General features: G+C 35.8%; 1 protein-coding gene and 1 long non-coding RNA gene across 7 annotated transcripts in view; one reads left to right on the forward strand and one right to left on the reverse strand.

Annotated features, from left to right (window-relative positions):
• Positions 1 to 16,488, forward strand: part of TMEM232 (transmembrane protein 232) — a 219,725-nt gene extending 203,237 nt beyond the window's left edge. For all 6 annotated transcript variants that reach the window (XM_058725234.1, XM_058725216.1, XM_058725207.1 and 3 more), the window contains 2 exons: positions 12,460 to 12,553; positions 15,853 to 16,488. In XM_058725234.1, the coding sequence (XP_058581217.1) occupies positions 12,460 to 12,553; positions 15,853 to 16,044 (286 nt within the window). In that variant the 3' untranslated portion in view covers positions 16,045 to 16,488. The remainder of the gene's footprint in view (positions 1 to 12,459; positions 12,554 to 15,852) is intronic.
• Positions 7,555 to 16,826, reverse strand: LOC131509479 (uncharacterized). The gene is made up of 4 exons (XR_009260520.1): positions 16,712 to 16,826; positions 10,425 to 10,566; positions 9,326 to 9,427; positions 7,555 to 7,869 (listed from the first exon to the last, which is right to left on the reverse strand). It is a non-coding gene; the product is annotated as an uncharacterized LOC131509479 (long non-coding RNA).
• Positions 16,827 to 19,231: the final 2,405 nt, after the last annotated feature.

The following is a 19,231-nucleotide window of genomic DNA, read 5'->3' on the forward strand; positions in this document are numbered from 1 at the left end:
ATAAATGAAAATTTTCTCATCCATGAAAAGGGGATGCTATAAAAAAGAACAGCACAAGAAAGAATTCTTAGAAATTAAAAACATAATAGTGGAAGCTAAAAATTCAACAGAATGTTTGGATGATAAAAATGAAGAGATCTCTCAGAAAGTAAAATAAAGACACAAAGAAGAGGGAAATGGGAACAAGAAGATAAGAAATGACAGGCACAGTTCCAGAGGTCTAACATTAGAATAAAGGGAATTCCAGGGGGGAAAAAGAACAAAGACGACTAAGGGAAGTTATTTATCAATGAAAGGCTTTTTGTTGTTTTTTTAATTTGAAGAACTAAAGACAAATTTATACATTTAAGGGGCCCAAATAGTGCTCAAAAAATAAATTTTAAAAGACCTATTGTAAGGCACTTTGTATTATCCATTATATGTAATAAATGACCAAAAAGTGTAGCAACTAAAAACAACACACATTTACCATCTCACAGTTGCATTGAGTCAGGAATCCAGACATAATTTATCTAGGTTCGCTGTTTGAAGGTCTTTTACATGCTGCAATCAAGGTGTTGGCCAAGACTCAGGTCTCATCTGAAGGCAAACCTGGGAAGACTCCACTTGGAAGATGACTCATAAATTATTAGAAGGATTTAATTCCTTGTGTGTTGTTAGACTGAGAATCTAAACATCTTATTGACTGATATCCATAGGCCATTTTTGTTACTTGCCTTGGTAGGCCTCTCTAATATGGGAACTTGAATTACCAATGCATACATGCCAAGAAGGCAAAAAAAGAGTTAGCTAACAAGACAGAAGTCACACCTAATTATTGAAGTGATATCCCATTACATTTGATTAAATTGTATTGGTCAGAAACAAGTCATTGGGTAAGCCCATACATACTGTAGGAGAATTACACAGGGCATAAGTACTAGCAGGTGGGGATTATTAGGATGATTTTGGAAATCTGCCTACCACACACTTCATTGTGAAAATTGAAAAACTAAGGAAAAAGTAAACTTAAACCATTAGCAATCATAAAACATTTCGTGTGTTTTTTGTTTTTCCAGAAGACTTCCTTGCAGTTAGATTAGAATAGTGGTTCTCAGTCAGGGGTAATTTTGGCTCCCAGAAGACTCTGGCAACATTCATGGACATTTTTGGTTGTCACAAGTCAGGGGTGTTATTCATTTGGAAACTTGATATGTTGCTAAATGTCCTACAATGCACAGGATAACCCCCCCCCACAATATAGCAATGTCTAATCTAAATGTCAATAGGTCAGGTTTAGAAACCCTGGATTAGAATATATTTTTTGCTAAGTACTATGAGCTGAAATGACATGACACTTCTGTGGCCAAACAATTAAGATCTAGTATCTCTCCTCGCCAGGGGTATTCCCAGAATGTCAGTGATATAGCACACCTAGAAAGCAACCAGTTCCAAATGGTGTACAAAGATATTTAAACTCAATAAGTTCAAACCTGAAGTTATCACTTGTTTTCCATGCAATCTGTATCCCTCAAGGAACTCTGATACACGTACACAGTTAATTGATATGTACCTTTATTTTCACTAACACTATAGTAACTCCTACTCATTCTTGAGATTGGTTTCAGAGGTGTTCCTAGAGCCATACCTCTGCCTGGGGGGAGATTACATTCTTCCTGCTTTGTGAAAGCATCTACGTAAGTTTCTATAAGCTGCCCTTAAAAATATTAACATCCTTTTTAAAATTAACATCATTTTACTGTGTCTTTCAGCCAATCAAATCATAATCCAGTTGTGATAACCACACAAATTAGTGTCTAAAATGAGAATGATAAAATGGCCCAGACTTTAATGGCTAAATTGATTCATAGGATTGTAGAAACACTAAAAAGTAGAGGATAAATCTGCAATTCTAGGATAGCAGAGGACCATCCCTGGCTCACGACTGCAAAATTTTGTTTCTGGAAATGCAAGAAGAATTGTTTTTGTGTGACATGTCCATTGGAAATTTTGACTTAGATTGAAAAGATATTAAAGATATTCAAAAGATATTCAAAAAGCCTTGACTTTGAGTTCCATAGTTTCTCGGTAAGCTGTAGTCAATGTGAAAGTGACACCTGAAACTTTCCGGCAGGTGCTTTATATGGAAACCACCAGATCAATAGTCTGACTGGCAGGGAAAATTACGACTGAAACTATAGTAGCCGATGTCTAAGACAGAGCACATTGGATGGGATCTTTGGGAATGGAACAAGGCCAAGGACCCTGGAGTTTCCCTTCACTGGTGATTCTCATGCCAGGCAGAAATGGGATCATTGTCCAGCCTGAAGATGTCAGAGAGGGGAGACCACAACAATTTTTTAACTCTCACTGAGCAGACTGTATTTATAGAATGTTTTTAAATGCAGGAACTACAAAACAGAGCAATTAAATAGGTTTCAGATATTTTTACATAAGGGATAAAGTAATGGTAATAATACTAGTTAAGTTGAGAACAACTTTTTTCTTTATTAGCCTACTTTTACTAGCCTACTTTGGATAGCTTTCTTGTAAATATCTGTGCTTTAAATCTTGTCCCTTATAGGAAGCTGTAATCTTGAGGTCCTGTGATTTGGACAATCTAATTATGGTGAAGGAAAAGAAAAATGTTTAGATATGATATATTACTTGAACCAATTACCCTTCCTAAATAGAAAATCAACATTATTAATTTGAGATAAAAATCTTCCATTTATGTGCCCAGAAAGTAATTAATTTTTAACCCCCTTTTAAAAAGATGTATGAAAGATTAAATTTGAATAGATAGGGTTCTGAGTGTGAAAGTTATGGTTAAATATATCTCTAAGGACTTGAAACTTTTAGTTTCCTGAATGTTCCATGGTTCCTAAGGCCACTGAATTGAAATGGAATTGGGAAAGATGCTACTGAAGTATTAATGGACAGTTCTACTTAAGATCTAATTTTGTATGTAATCAAAGTTGTTATTAGCTTAAAATGGACTATTATATCAATAGGATGTTTTATACAAGCCTCATGGTAACCACAAAGCAAAAACTTACAGTAGATACACAAAAGGTAAAGAGAAGTGAATCAAAGCATATCAGTATGGAAAAAACATCAGTTCACAAAGGAAGACAGCAAAAGTGGAAGAAACAAAGGAACTATAAAACAGACCAAAACAACAATAATATGGCATTAATTCATCCTAACCCATCAATAATTACTTTAAATATAAATATAAATAAAATATACTTTAAAAATAAATATAAATTTTCGAACGAAAGCTATAGAGTGAATGAATGGATTAAAAAAACAAAACAAGATACTGCCTACATTAGGCTCACTTCAATTCTAAAGACAGGCACAGACTCAAAATAAAGAGATGTAAAAGATATTCCATGCAAACAAAATTTTAAAAAGGTAGCTATCTTATATTGGACAAAATAGACTTTAAGTCAAAAACTGTAACAGGAGAAAGAAGGTCATAACATAATGAAAAAGGGGTCAATTCATCAAGAGGATATAACAATTATAAATATGTATGTACCCAACTTTGAGGCAACAAAATATATTAAGCAAATACTAATATATCTGAAGGGAGAAAGAGACAACAATACAATAATAGGAGACTTTAATTTTCCCTTTTCAACAATGTATGGAATATTCGGACAGAAAAATAAAAAGAAAACATTGGACTTAAATTATACTTTAGACCAAATGGACCTAACAGACATTTACATAATATTCCACCTAACAGCATCATATTCTTCTCAAGTGCACATGGAACATTGTCCAGGAGGGATCATGTTAGGCCACAAAACATGTATTTAGCAAACTTAAGAGGACTGGAATCAAACCAAGTAGTTTTTCCAACTACAGTGTTCTAAAACTATAAAAATCAAAAACAGGAGAACTGGAAATTCACAAATATGTGAAAAGTAAATAACATTCTCCTGAACAACCAATGGATCACAGAAGAAATCAAATGTGAAATCAAAAAAAATATCTTGAAACAAATGAAAATGGAAATACAACATAGCAAAACTTATGGGATGCAGCAAAAGCAGTTCTGAGGGAAGTTTATAGTGATAAATACTTACCTTAAGAGAAAAAGAAAGATCTCAAACAACCTAACTTAATACCTCAAGGAACTAAATGATGAACAAAATAAGCTTAAGGTAGCAGAAGTAAAGACCTAACAGATCAAAGAAATAAAGGAAATAATAGAGACCAAAAAATGCTAGAAAAGATTAATGAAACTAAGAGCTGTTTTTCTGAAAAAATAATCAAAATTTACAAGCCTTCATCTAGACCCATCCCCCCAGAGAGAGAAGACTCAAATAAATAATAAAAAGGTATGGCATTGCAACAGATACCACAAAAATATAAAGGATTATAAAAGACTACTACGAACAATGATATTCCAGCAAATTGGATAAACTAGAAAAAATGGATAAATTCCTAGAACCATAAAACCTACCAAGAATTAATCATGAAGAGATAGAAAATCTGAACAGACAATAACAAGTTGATTAAATCAGCAGTCAAAAAAAAAAAAAAACAAAAAAAACCCCAAAACCTCTCAACAAAGAAAATCCCAGACCAAATGATTTCACTGGTTTGGCTAATTCTACCAAACATTTAAAGAAGAATTAACATTAGTCCTTTTAAAACTCTTCTAAAAAAACTAAGGATGAGAGAACACTCTCAAACTCACTTTATGATGCCAGCAGTACCGTGATAACAAAGTCTGATAAGGATACTACAAGAAAAGAAAAGTACAGGTCATTTATCCTAATGAATATAGATGCAAAAATTCTCAACAACAGACCAGCAAACCAAATTCAACAGCACATTAAAAGGACCATACATCATGATCAAGCAAGATTTATCCCTGGTTGCAGGAATGTTTCAACATGTGTAAATCAGTAAGTGTGATATAACACATTAATAGAATAAAAGATAAAAATCATATGATCATCTCAATAGATGCAGAAAAGCATTTGACAAATTTCCCATTTTTACTTCATGATAAAAATCCTCAATCAATTGGGTATAGGAGGAACATACCTCACAACATAATAAAGCCTATAAATAACAAGCACACAGCTAACATTGTACTCAATGGTGAAAGCATACTACTAGAAGTCCTAGACAGAGCTGTGAAGCAAGAAAAAGAAATTAAAGACATCCCAAGTCAGAAAGGAAGTACTTAAACAGTCTCTGTTTTGCAGATGACATAATTTTATATGCAGGAAAACAAAAAGGATCCATGAAAAACTATTAGACTAATAAATGAATTCAGTAAAGTTGCAGGATACAAAATCAACATACTAAATCAGTTCCTTTTCTGTACACTGACAATGAACTATCTAAAAATAACCTCTTTTACAAAGCATCAAAAACAATAAAATACTTAGGAATAAATTTAATCAAAGAGGTGAAAGTTCTGTACACTGACAACTTTAAGGCATTGATGAAAAAAAACTGAAGAAGATACAAGTCAATAGGAAGATACTCCATGCTTATATATTGGAAGATTTTAACACTGTTAAAATGTGCATACTATCCAAAGCAATATATAGATTCAGTGTAATCCCTATCAAAATGTCAATGGAGTTTTTCACAGAAGTAGAAGAAAAACAAATCCTAAAATTTGTATGAAATTACAAAGGACTTCCATTAGGCAAAGCAATCCTGAGAGAAAAGTCAGAGGCATTACACTTCTCAATTTCAAACTATAGTACAAAGTTATAGTTATCAAAAACGGTATGGTGCTGGCATAAAATCAGAAACATAGACCAATGGAACAGAATGAAAAGCCTGGAAACAAACCCATGCATATATAGTGAACTATTATTTGATAAGGCAGCCAAGAAAATTCAATGGAAAACAGTTTCTTCAGTAACGAGTGGTGGGAAACTTGGGTATTCATATACAAAACAATCTATTCATATCCCCTCCTATACCACTCACAGAATTAATCTGAAATGGATTAAAGACTTAAATATAAGAACTGGAACTGTTAAACTCCTAGAAGAGAACATAAGAAAAAATAACCTCGACATTGGTCTTGGCAACAATTTTTTGGATCTGACCTGAAAAGCAAAGGGAACAAAAGTGAAAATAAGCAAGTGGAACCTATATCAAATTAAAAAGCTTCTGCACAGAAAAAGAAAAAACAAATCAAACCATGAAATGGTAACCTATAGAATGGGATGAAATATCTCCAGAACATCTATGTAGAAAAGAATTTAATATATAAAATAAATAAGGAACTTCTACAACTCAGTAGCAAAACGCCCCAAATAATCCAATAATAAAATGGGCAAAAGACCTGAATAGACATTTTTCCAAAGAAGACAAATGGCCAACAGGTACAAAAAAAAAAGGTGCTTATTATCACTAATCAAATCAAAACCACAATGGGATATTACCTCATACTTGTTAGGATGTTATCAAAAAGATAAAAGATAACAAGTGTTGACAAGAATGTGGAGAAAAGGGAATCCTTGCACACTCTTGATGGGAATGTACAATGGGTACAGCTGTTACGGAAAATAGTATGGAGGTTCCTCGAAAATTTAAAATAGAACTGCAGTGTGATCCAGCAATTCCACTTCTGGGTATATATCCAAAGGAAACAAAATCACTATCTCAAAAAGATATCTGTGCCCCCACATTCATTGCAGCATTGTTTACAACAGCCAAGACATGGAAACAACCTAAGTATGCACTGACAGATAAATAAAGGAATGTGGTATATATGCATGATGGAATATTATCTAGCCATAAAAGGAGAAGAAAATTCTGCCATTTGTGACGGCATGGATTGACCTTGAGGGCATTATGTAAGTGAAATATGAAATAAGCCCAACAGAGAAAAGCAAATACTGTATCATCTCACTTACATGTGGACTCTAAAAAAGCAGAACTCATAGAAACAGAGTAGACTGGTATTTGCCAGGGGTTGGAGGAAGGGGGAAATGGGGAGACCTTTATCAAAGGGTACAAACTTGTAGTTGTAAGAGGACTAAGTTCTGAAGATCTGATATATAGCATGGTAACATTGTTAACGTAGTTAGCAATACTGTGTTATATACTTGAATAGTGCTAAGAGAGTAGATCTTAAATGTTCTCATCACATTCAAAAGTGCTAGTTATGTGAAATGACAGAGGTGCTAACTAATTTTGTGGTAGTCATTTTGTAATATATACCTGTATTAAATCATCATGTTGTACACCTTAAATTGACACAGTGTTATATATCAATTATATCTCAATAAAGCTGAAATAAAAAGAAGAAACTGCAGTAGAACTGAGGAAGTCTTTGAGGAAATAAGTTGGTTAAGGAGAGTATTCTAGTAGCCAAATAATGAAAATTTAAGCTTCCCAAAAGGGAAAAAGAAGTATACAATTGATTGGAACAAGTTTGGAATCAGTGAAAAGTGATACATGCACAATGTTTTTGAGGATCATAAATCTATGATGAACATCAAAAAGGAAAATAAAGTATACTAGAAAAAATGCCAGCCAATGAGTCTGGGTGCCCAGTTTCTCTCCAATCAACCAATCAATCAATCAATCAATCAGTGTGTGATAAAGGGGTAAGTCATTGAATTGCTAAACAAGGAGGTAGTTCTGTGGGTTGTTTAAAAATACAGTTTCTTTCCCTCATTGGGCAATTCCAAAGGTTATTTTAGTCTGCTTGAGATAAAAGCAACCTTTTACCTGCTAAGTTGATGCTTCAACACTGAATCATAGGTCAGAGTGTGAAATGCAGGATTAAAGAGGCCTGAGACATGGGCATGCCACATGTTTCTGGGGAATACCTCCTGTATGATGGGATGTTCACTCCGTACTTTTATATCCTCAGAAAATCTTGGGAACCTGAAAAACCACAATTCTGTTTAAAAAACTGTGTTATCCCTTATTTTTTGTTTTGGTCTATTTTGGCAAATATCTCTGAACATTTCCCATCTTTGACATATTAAAAAAACTGAACATGTCCTAAATGTCTTTTACTCAATCCATAAACATCCTAGTGGGACAACCATGCATAATTAATTCAGGAAACTTTCTCTTACCTCCTACCTCTGTACTCCACAAAACCCTATTTTATTATTTTATAGAAGTTTTTTTTTTTCAGTGTACTGTAGATTTCTGTTTACATGTCTGCAACCCATCTGAACTTCGAATTTCTACAGCATGGTATGCAAGTTTAAAAAAAAATGTTTTTTCTTCCAGTCCTTACAATAACTTGCCTCTCACAATAAATGTGGAACATATGAATGAATGAGTGAATAAATGGGTCACCAGTCTTCACTTAAGTGTATTCTAGGTTCCATCCTTCTGAGTCCAAGTACTTCTCATATGAGTCCTTTGTTTCCTTCATCCCTGTCTGTGCTTCTGCTTTGTTACTTGTAGTGGGTTGAATTGTGTCCTCCAAAAGATATATCCAAGTTTTAAGACTTCATACTTGTCAATGTGACTTTATTTGGGTAAATAAGATAAAGATCCCTTACTAAAGATAAAGATGAGGTCATCTTGAATTAGGATGTGTCAAAAATTGCACTGGAAATTAAACAAAGAAGACTTTATTCAAGTCTTGCAATATAGAAGAGAGATTGAATTAGACTCCCTTGAAACAAAAGACAGGAGGATTTTTAGTGCTGAAGTGAGGTAGTGGAAAAGTACTGGAGGATGTTAGAGGAGCGGGGATGGGGAGGTGGGGGGGCAATGTGCTGGGGTCATCTGTGCTTGCTAATTGTCAATTTCTAGGTTAAGCTCCTACCCTACCACAGATACTGGAGGACAGGGGCACTATCTTTCTTGATTGATTGTATTTTAAAGGGATGGTCAGGGGCCCAGGGTCAGGAAGAAGCCTTGTCTAAGGTTTAGTCAAGCTGAGGGGAAAGTTAAGGCTGTCTTGGTCATGTGGGCCTTACATCTGGTGACAATGTCCTTGTGTTCTTATGAATGAGAGATGGAAAATAGAAGACACTCAGAAACACAGAGAAGGTCACATGAAGATGGAGAAAAATGGGAGTGTTGTGTCTATAAACCAAGGAATGCTAAGGATTTCTCACAGCCATTGGAGGCTAAGAGTGGCATGCAATATGTTTTCCCCAGAGCCTCCAGAGGAACCCAACTTAACAACACGATTAAGATCTTTTGGACTCAAGGACTGGGAGAGAATGGATTTCTGTTTTTTTAAGCCGATCAATTGGTGGTAATTTGTTATGGCAGACCTAGGATTGTCATACAAGAAATTTATGGAAAGGTTTCTCTCCAATTCCCATTTAACTCCAAAAAGTCAAAATTGTACATCTCATTCATGACGTACCTTAAATGTTTTGTTCCTGCATCCTTTTTTTCTTTTCTTTTTTTCCTCTTTTTGGTACCAGCCAAAAGCCATGGCTTCCTCCTCTGAATTCTTTTGATAATGCTGATGATAAGGGTAAAAAAGCTGGAACTTGTTTAGTATATGCTCCATCAAACATACTTTATGTCTTATCCTTTTTAATCCTCATAAAGATATAACAAGGTAGGTACCATTATTTTTTTATATTAAAAATGAAGACACTGAGGAATATAAGGATTAAATAGTACTAAGTAGCAGAATGAAAATTTGCTTTGAGATCTGACTGCAGAGCCCTGTGCTTAACCATTTTACTGTATTTTTCAGTTTATATAATTGAATGTTTATCTTTCTTATGTCTCATGTTGTCTCCTATTATAGTTATCTACTCATTTTTCTTTTTTAGTATAAACTATTCAGCTGAGATAACTAAAAATCACAGATGCCCAAGCATATCCATTTAATCTTCCCATTTTAAAGGTTTTCTAATATTATTTATATTGTGATGCATTTCTTTCAACTTTTATGATTCAAGAAGTAATTGAGGAAACTTGCTTGAATACTTTTAACCTTTAAATAATTTTTTAGTGTTTAATTTTGAGAGAGAGAGAGAGACAGAGTGTGAGCAGGGGAGGGGCAGAGAGAGAGGGAGACACAGAATCTGAAGCAGGCTCCAGGCTCTGAGCTTTCAGCACAGAGCCCGATGCAGGGCTTGTACTCATGAACCACGAGATCATGACCTGAGTTGAAGTCAGATACTTAACTGACTGAGCCACCCAGGCACCCCAACCTTTAAATAATTTAAAAGTTCTGTCTTATTTATCTTTTCACAGCATTTAGCACAATTCTTTGAATATCAGAAATGCCCAAATTTTACTGAATGAATACAGTTAACCCAAGGATTTGCCCCTATATGTCCCCAAATTCCTCAGCATTCTAGATCATATTTTCCTTTAATATTTTAATAGAATGGCTCAAGCCCCTATTGGACATGTGGTGGGAAGCCCATTGCTCTTCTGCCCCATAATACTTCTGAGTCTTGCAAGTTGGGGGAGGAGTCCATATATGTTCTCTGCTCACCTACCACTTGAGTTGTTTTCCTTTGAACTCCTGCTATCAGTTTCATTCTGTGACTTGTCTCCTCGGATTGCAATCCTCTTGCTGTCCTGGGTACTGTTCCACTGACGTAAGAGTGCTATCTGGGAGACGCTTACTGATGGCTTGGACTGTAAAGGGGATTAAAGCATATCCCAGCTTTAATTTATTCATTCAAGAATTCACCAAACATACTAGCATTCATTGAGTGTCTGGTGGCACTGTGCTGGGCACTGGGGAGACCAATAAAAAACAAATTAAGTCCTCACATTCATGTTGCCCATACTCTACTCAGGAAAACAAAACTCAGTCAGGCACACAAATGAATGTAAAATTACAATGGAGGTAAGTATGATGAAGGAAAGGCCCCCGATGGACTGAGGGCTATGGTAGTGGGCTTGCACAGAGAGTGGAAGGGTAAGTGTACATTAGCCAGCCCTGTGGCAGAGAGCAGCAGGGGAGAAAGGCACTGGAGAAAGGGTGACAGCACATGGAAACCATAGTAGGGGGGGGCAGGATACACTGCAGCAACTACAAAAAAGTCCATGTGCTAGAAACGTACAGATGCAGGCCAAGAAGAGAAGTGAGTCTGGAAAAAACATGCAAAGCCACTTTGCCAAGTGCACAGTCTACTGCAGGCTTTCTTGACAATAAATGTGATCTAAATCCTAAAGTTAAGTGGGAGTTATTAAACAGTTTGAAGTAGGGAATTGACATGATTCCCTTTGTATTTTGAAAAAAGTTCTGGCTACTGTATACAGATGAAACTAAAAAGGGTGAGGCGTGGTGGATGCAGGGATTCGAAAAAGGAAGTGTTGGTCCAGGTGAAAGATGATGGTTCAGACCAAGGAAATGATGGTGGAAATGTAGATAAATGGAAAGATTTCAGAAGCATTTAGTGCCGGCATAAAGCAAGAGGACCTAGTGATATGAGGGAAACATAGGATGTCAAATGTACAAAGCTCACTAAAATTTGCTGGATAGACAGAAAATTGCAAAAATTACACTAGACATTGCTGTCTTAAAAAGTGATCAGACTTTTCTAAATATGGAAAATTTTCATGGGCTATGTCTCTCCTTAGCTTCTTGCCTAAGAGCTTTTCCTTAAACCCACTTTCTCTCCTCTAAAACCATATTCTTTACAACCATTTTGTTGCTTTACGTATTTCTGGATTCACAACCATTTCTTCATAATAATTTTAACATAATGCAACTATTATGTGGACAATTTAACACTAAGTCTCCACTAGTTTAGAGCCTAGGTTTGCACTGCCAACACTTCTATTGAACTGTTTGTAAACTGTTTGCCATAGTTTCACCCTTAGTACTACAAAGACCTTGGAGAAGTACTAAAATTACAGCATTTTTTTTCTTTTTTTAGTATATCTTAGATCAAATTCTTAGGCTTAGACTTTCACCAGACCTTCCAGGGTCATGGGGTTATGTATGGCTATGGGAACTTTAATCTCCCCATTGGACAAAATTTATTTCATGCTTCCTTAAACCTTTCATTTCCTATCATCTCCTGTGCTACTGACTATACCTCCTAGGAGAAGATAACTTTTTTAAAAAATTTATTTTGGGCGGGGGGAGAGAGAGAGATTGAGAGAGAGAGAGAGAGAATGCAAGCATGAGCTGGGAAGGGGCAGAGAGAGAGGGGGGGGGAAAGAGAGAATCCCAAGCAGGCTCCACACTGTGTGGGGTTTGAACTCATGAACTATGAAATTGTGACCTTAGCCAAAGCCAAAAGTATGAATGAGTACCCAAGCATCCCAAAGATTACCTTTTTATTATTTTCTAGTTCTGATACTATATATTATTCCCTACCTTCTAAAATGTCAGTTTAGGTAACCCAACATTATTTATAGAAACTAAAAGCTATAGATAGTAGTCTACAAAGAATAAGTACTTGATGTTAACAATGTAGAGTCAAAATGCTGTGTAATGAATTATGACTTGAAAATCTATATATTCCTGGAAGGAGAACTATCTATACCTAATACTGTTCTTGTGCTCTTTTGAAGGGAACATCCTTCTTTATCAGAACTTCCCATGTTTTCTTATCCGGATTTCTTCACCAGAGCTGATGAAGAATTGGCAAGAATCATTGACCATCATGTAAGATTGACTTCCTTAAACTAGTAGCAAAACCTCTGTTCTTTAAATGCACTTTGAATTAGAAAGTGCAGTTCTGAGACTAAAACATTAACACATCAAACTTAGAAATGAAGCCATGATTAGGCATTGCCAAACTTAATTATATCTCACTGTGCTGTATATATACTTCAGTGCCTTTATTGGGTTACAGAAAATTTGGCTTTCTGTCATTTGTAAAATACTAGCCTTATCATGCTTCCTGAATTTAGTACTGATTTCTTGTGACAAGGATCTGGTATTGAACACTGAACACTGATTTCTTTTATAATGTGGTTTTAGTAATGGAACAAAAATCTTTTGAATCAATTTTTGGTGATCATTCTTTACCCCTGAAATATTAGACTTTAATCACTTTGTTCTTGGTATGAGTTAAACAGTGGCAATTCAAGGCCATTCACTTAAGACACCTTAATCCACTCAGCTATATTTAGTTCATGATTTATGAAATAATTTTGTAACTTTTTAAGAGTAGAGTTGGAGTAGAAGAGAAAATACTTATTTTCTCTTTTTCTTTGAATACAGTATGGACTCAATAGCATATAGAATATGTTTAATTAATTGTATCATCCTTTTATTCACTAATGAAGTTTCTGAGAAACGAATATATTATATATACAGAACATTATACAAATTTTGTAATGGCTTATAAATTGCAGCATCTGTATTTCACTATTCACTTCAACTAAATGATCTAGGATAGATGATAAGGGATAGCAAATAGCCAATGTGTATATACACGTATATGTAGTGTTGATTTAATAACAGAACAAAAACTTTTGACTGAATTTTCAGTGACAGTTTTTTAGCCTTGAAAGATTGATAAGACTTGAATCATTTTGTAATTAAACACATCTGCCTAGGGCTAGTTCAAGAGACAGAGGACATCCTTTCGAATGGTAGAGAGGAGGCAGGTAGTAGCACCTAAAAACCTTCATCTTTTTCTCTTTCCAAGGATGTAAGCATTATCTAAGAAATTGCTGCCACGGATCTGTTTATAGTGTATTCGCGGAAGTGTAAAGGAATTCTTTCTCAAAATAAGTTTGACAGTTAATAGAACCCAAATTGTTTGATAGGTGGCTAGCCTAATCCAATAGTCTGCAGTATTGATTGGAGAAGGTTACGGAAGTTTCTCCTGGTAGCACATTTCAAAAAATATTCGTGTATATATCATTTCCTTTCAGATAGCTATAGCAATAGTGCTCTATACTTATATTTGCTTTTACATTAGTTAATGTGATCTTCGCAACAAGCCTGTAAAACATTTATAAAAAAGAAGAATGGTAGTTTACAATGCAGTTATTTGCCTAAGGTTTTGAAGATAGTAAATGACTAACGTTTTTTGAGTCTACACACAAAACCAGATTTCCAGACTTCAAATCCACTTTCCTTCTCTGGTTTTCATAGTTGCTTAATTTCTTGGTTTATAATTCCTAACCTTAACAGGGTGGAAAGGTGGAATCTGTGGTATTGACAAGAAACAAAAACCTACAAGTTTAGTTGTCCCATTAAGTCAGTTGAATACTATTAAGTGGCCATATTAAGCAAATAATAAGGCAGATACCTCTAATTATTCAGCATATATTAAGGTGCCATGTACACTGCTGGTATTCTATACTATGGTGATTAAAATCCTGACTGAGTGGGTTAAATAAAGCAGTAAATGGTGCTTCCATTTCCCATCCACTTCAACCATACCTGCATCCTCCTTCTTGCTGCCACAATCGATGATAACAGTATCAGATAAAGTAAAGACAAGACAATGGTTTATCCAAATTGAATTTGTCATGGTCAAGAGAGACAGAATGGGGAAGAAAAGTTTACTTTTTTTCCTGGGGATACCAGGAAGAAAGATCATAATGTTGTGGTGAATTCCAGCCATGCCAAGTTCTAACAAGAGAGTGAGCTAAGAGAGAGGTAGAGCTGCCTCCTGGACATTAGCAATATGATACCCCATTACCACTTTTATACATGCTGTTTGGGAAACCAAAGGGTTATATTTTGCTGAGAGTTCTTAAGAATTAATCCTCTGTTGATTTTTCACAATGTAAAGATCAAGGTCAGGAAGTACATTGAAATCTCTCATATAAGGTAGATTAGTTGCCTTTGTTTATGGATACTGTCATTATTACATCAACTACCACTTTTATGCTACAACATAAATTTGGTAGTTTTGTCAAACAATATTATTATTTAGTTTGTTATATGACAAAAATTATATGTCACAGATGGGTATCATAGTTATCAAAGTAACATGTGTACTTCCTATGTCTTAAAATTTAACTTGGGGTAAGAAAAATGAGTATTTTATTATGCTTTTTCATTTAATATTTACTCTGAATGTATTGACATTTAAAAAAATGTATTGTCTTTGGAAAGCTGAGTTTTTTTTTTAACTCTGTGGTTTAGTCCTGCTTATTAATATCTATATATCTCAAATAATAGTTATAATTCACAGCACTAGTATAGAGTAATTTATAAGTTAATTGATAGGTGCTTAAGCATAGTCTGATTGTTTGTGAGTATGGACAGACTGAGGGTGACAAAATGAGCAAGGGTAGGAAGTGTCTAGGAACTTCCAACATTTCATGCTAAGGGTCTTTGTGCCCTGAACTTTTTACCCGGAGAGATTACCACCTCTTTCACTATTTCCTTCATTAAAGATAGTAGAAGGGGAAAAGGGTCCTCATGATGATGTCTGGTTGATTTGAGATCCTTACTTCTAACTACTGATTCCTAGAATTTTGCCTCCAGATGATGCTGTTATTATTGTCATGATTAACATGCTCAATTGAAGTGAATCCTTTAGAAGTCTTTGTATTTGCTGCAGAATCAGCATTTGTCTGCCCATCAATTTTCTTTTCTACTTCATATGTAATAGTATTATAATTTTTATCTTTCACATTAATTTGGCTTTTCTTCTTGTTTTGCTTTGGCTTGATTTTTTATTTTCTGATTCCATGCTATCATGTAAATATCCATATTGATGAAAAACTGAAATTCCTTTGTAATATAAAAATGTAAACCTTATTTTCTCTTTTTTCTCTCTTTTTTTTGGGGGAGGGGAGGGGAGCAGAATTGTATACTTACTAATAGATGGCTTATATATTTTTCCAGTTATGGTAGGGTTTAAGTTCCTCAAGAATATCTGTGAGAAAAACTGAGAAGATAATTGGATAATAGAATCTGCATCTTAAGAAGCTAAAGTGATCTATTTTTTTCATGGAAATTCATATGTAAATGACACTTTCTCTCTGTGACAGTGGCAGGAAGAGCTAAAGATCCGACAGAAAGAAGATGCAATATGTGAGGCCCAAGAACGTAAAGACAAAGAGTTAGAGGAAAAAAATCACTTCAGAGAAATTATGAAGAGAAGAGAAGAGAAACTACACAAGCAAACCAAACCCTACGAGCTTCCTCCTAGGACTGAAGTAATTTCATTAGAAATAAAATGACCCCCCCACCCCCGCCCCAAATTGAAGTCCATAATGCCAGAAACTCATTGCATGAAAGAGACCAAGATAGCTAGATATTAGGAAAAATTTCTTCTAATTAATTGGAAGCCATTTCTTAGGAGTTGTTATCCTGGTGCAGACTCTTTAATAGTTCTGTCTTAGTCCTAAATTAGCAGCTCTTAATCACAGTTGAGTGAAGTGATTTTACTAGTTAAACTTTTTCAAGAACACGGCTAGAGCTTTTCCTAATTGACTTTTTTCTTGTGATCATATAGCATATTTAATCAATGATTCTCAGAGTATTGATTTTTCATCGGACAGTTAGATGGAAATGAATTACAAATTATTAGTCACATTTAAGGATTATTTCTTGAAAACAGAATGAGCACCAACTGATACCCCTATATTATTATACAAATAAAAGAAGTAAGGCACTTGCTTGGATTTGTATTTCATAGTCAATCAACACCACATCAAACTATATGTCAGAAACTTGAAATTGAAATACTATAGTAGATATACAAATATCTGGAGAGGCCAGATATCTCAGAATGATTTGGTCTTTAGCACATACCAAAGGAGACCCCTGATTGACAGTGGTTTTACTTTGCAAGATGAGTTTATGAGGATGGATGTGGATGGTCCTGGAAGGCACAGTAACACTTACCAGAGGGATTCATCCAGTTAGAAGTCATTTTTTAAAAGGCACTTCACTTCCTCTGAGGCTCTCAATCTATGGGTAAGAGTATTGGGTTGGGATTCCTGTGATGGCTTACATTCCTTTTCTGAAAAATATAGATAATAATCACACCTCAATTTCACACAGCTGACTTGCTGATACTCAAGAGACAGTTAGCTTACCAGGGATATTAAACTCAAATGCCTACCAGCTCCAGAAGGTAACAGAAATCAGTGAAAGGGGCTATGGAATACCTACGCTATATAAAGAAAGTTCCTAGCACTCAGCTACACTCTGCAATGTATGGTCAGTAATACAGGATCATACAGTCTTTCCAGAAGAAGTTCTCAAATAGGATTATTTCTTAAAATAAAAGTTGCTAGGGGTACCTGGGTGGCTCAGTCAGTTGAGCATCTGACTTTGGCTCAGGTCATGATCTCACGGTTCATGGGTTGGAGCCCCGCCTCGGGCTCTGTGTTGACAGCTCAGAGCCTAGAACTTGTTTCAGAATCTTTGTCTCCTTCTCTGTCTGCCCCTCCCCGCTTACTCTCTGTCTCTCTCAAAAATAAACATTTAAAAAAAAACTTAAAAAAAATAATAAAGTTGCTTAATTTTAAGATGGTGGCAACTAATTTTTTTTTTTAAATCATATAATTTGGGGTTAAATTTGACATATGGGCCACAAGTTTGTGACCCATATTATGTGAACTTGCAGTGTCAATCTTTGTTTAAGATAACAATAACACGTACTAGAAAAATGGAAGGTGGGAAGGGTGTTTTTATTATGATTCCCTATAGGGCCGTTTCAAATCTATGTTGCTCTTCCCAAACCCTTTGTGTCATCCTTGTCTCCTCTTACATAGAGTAAGTCAGTTCTCAGATATACCTCCCAATGCACCTTTCCAAATACCTTCATTAATATGTGCTTTCTCCACATGTGAAAAGAAATCTCTCCTACAGTCTCCTTTCCCTGAATTTCACCCCTTTCAAAATCTTCCTCTATCAACTATTCACTATCCCCCTTGAAGAGCTCCTTATCACTCACTCCTATCCACGGAGGTCTCCATTTTCTACCATCCTTCCTACCAAACTACTCTCTCCATCAGTCCCTCAGTGATAGCAGCCTTTCTAGACTGCCCTTTTAAGTCATAACTTTTCTGATGATTTGTAAGAGAGGGAACCACTGGGCTGTGAGCTGTGGGGAGGGACTCTGGACATCTCACTGCTACTTTCAAGAATTTCAGCAAATCCTGCTGTTTCAGAACCACTTTCGTGGAAGCCTCCTGCTTCCAATTTCTGTACTGTTCCTTCTCTGGGGCACTGACTGGTCTGCCTTAGGGCTTCCTCACTGTAGACTTAGGGTCATTTACTTATTTTTCTGTCCTGCTTAGTCTGTTCCCAATTGTTCACCTGTTTTCTAACTTCCACGTTTTTCTTAGTATTACCAATGTGTTATCTTCTTTTCTCCTTATGGATTTATGCCTTTAAAAAAAGTAATTCTGGGGTGCCTGGGTGGCTCAGTCAGTTGAGCATACGACTTTGGCTCAGGTCATGATCTCGCAGTTTGTGAGTTCAAGCCCCACATCGGGCTCTGTGCTTACAGCTCAGAGCCTGGAGCCTGCTTCGGATTCTGTGTCTCCCTCTCTCTCTGCCCCTCCCTCACTCATGCTAAGTACCACTCTGTCGCTCAAAAATGAATAAACATTAAAAATATTTTAAATAGGGGCGCCTGGGTGGCGCAGTCGGTTAAGCGTCCGACTTCAGCCAGGTCACGATCTCGCGGTCCGTGAGTTCGAGCCCCGCGTCAGGCTCTGGGCTGATGGCTCGGAGCCTGGAGCCTGTTTCCGATTCTGTGTCTCCCTCTCTCTCTCTGCCCCTCCCCCGTTCATGCTCTGTCTCTCTCTGTCCCAAAAATAAATAAAAAAAAAAAAAAAAAAAAAAAAACGTTGAGAAAAATATTTTAAATAAAAGCAATTCTTTTTCTATCACAGTAGTGGAGATTTGTAAGGGAGCAAAGAATATACACACACACGTATAAATATATAGAGAAAGAGATGATTAATCAGAATGCTTAACCTTTATTCTTAAATTATTCTCTAAAATTCTTTTTTCTTATACTTTAAAATTCATAGAATCTAGGAACACATCTCTCTCTTGGTTTTCCTTGTATATCCTTAAATTTTAGCAAAGGCTGAGGTTCATAGATCTGGGTTCACATTCTAGCTATGCCTCCTACTAGCTATGAAACACTGGATATGTCACTGAACCCAGTGGAGCTTCAGTTTACTCATCTATAAAATGGGTACAGGGGGAGGAGCCAAGATGGCAGAATAGCATGGAAGCTTTTTGTGTGTCTCACATCCATGAAATACAGCCAGACCAACACTAAACCATCCTGCACATCTAGAAAACTGATTGGAGGATTAACGCAACAATCTGCACAAACTGAACCACAGAATTTAGCAGGTACGTGGCGCAGAGAGCTGAAGTTGGGGAGCGAGAAGCCGC

Source organism: Neofelis nebulosa, chromosome 1 (assembly GCF_028018385.1).
Source record: "Neofelis nebulosa isolate mNeoNeb1 chromosome 1, mNeoNeb1.pri, whole genome shotgun sequence".
Lineage (NCBI taxonomy): Eukaryota > Metazoa > Chordata > Mammalia > Carnivora > Felidae > Neofelis > Neofelis nebulosa.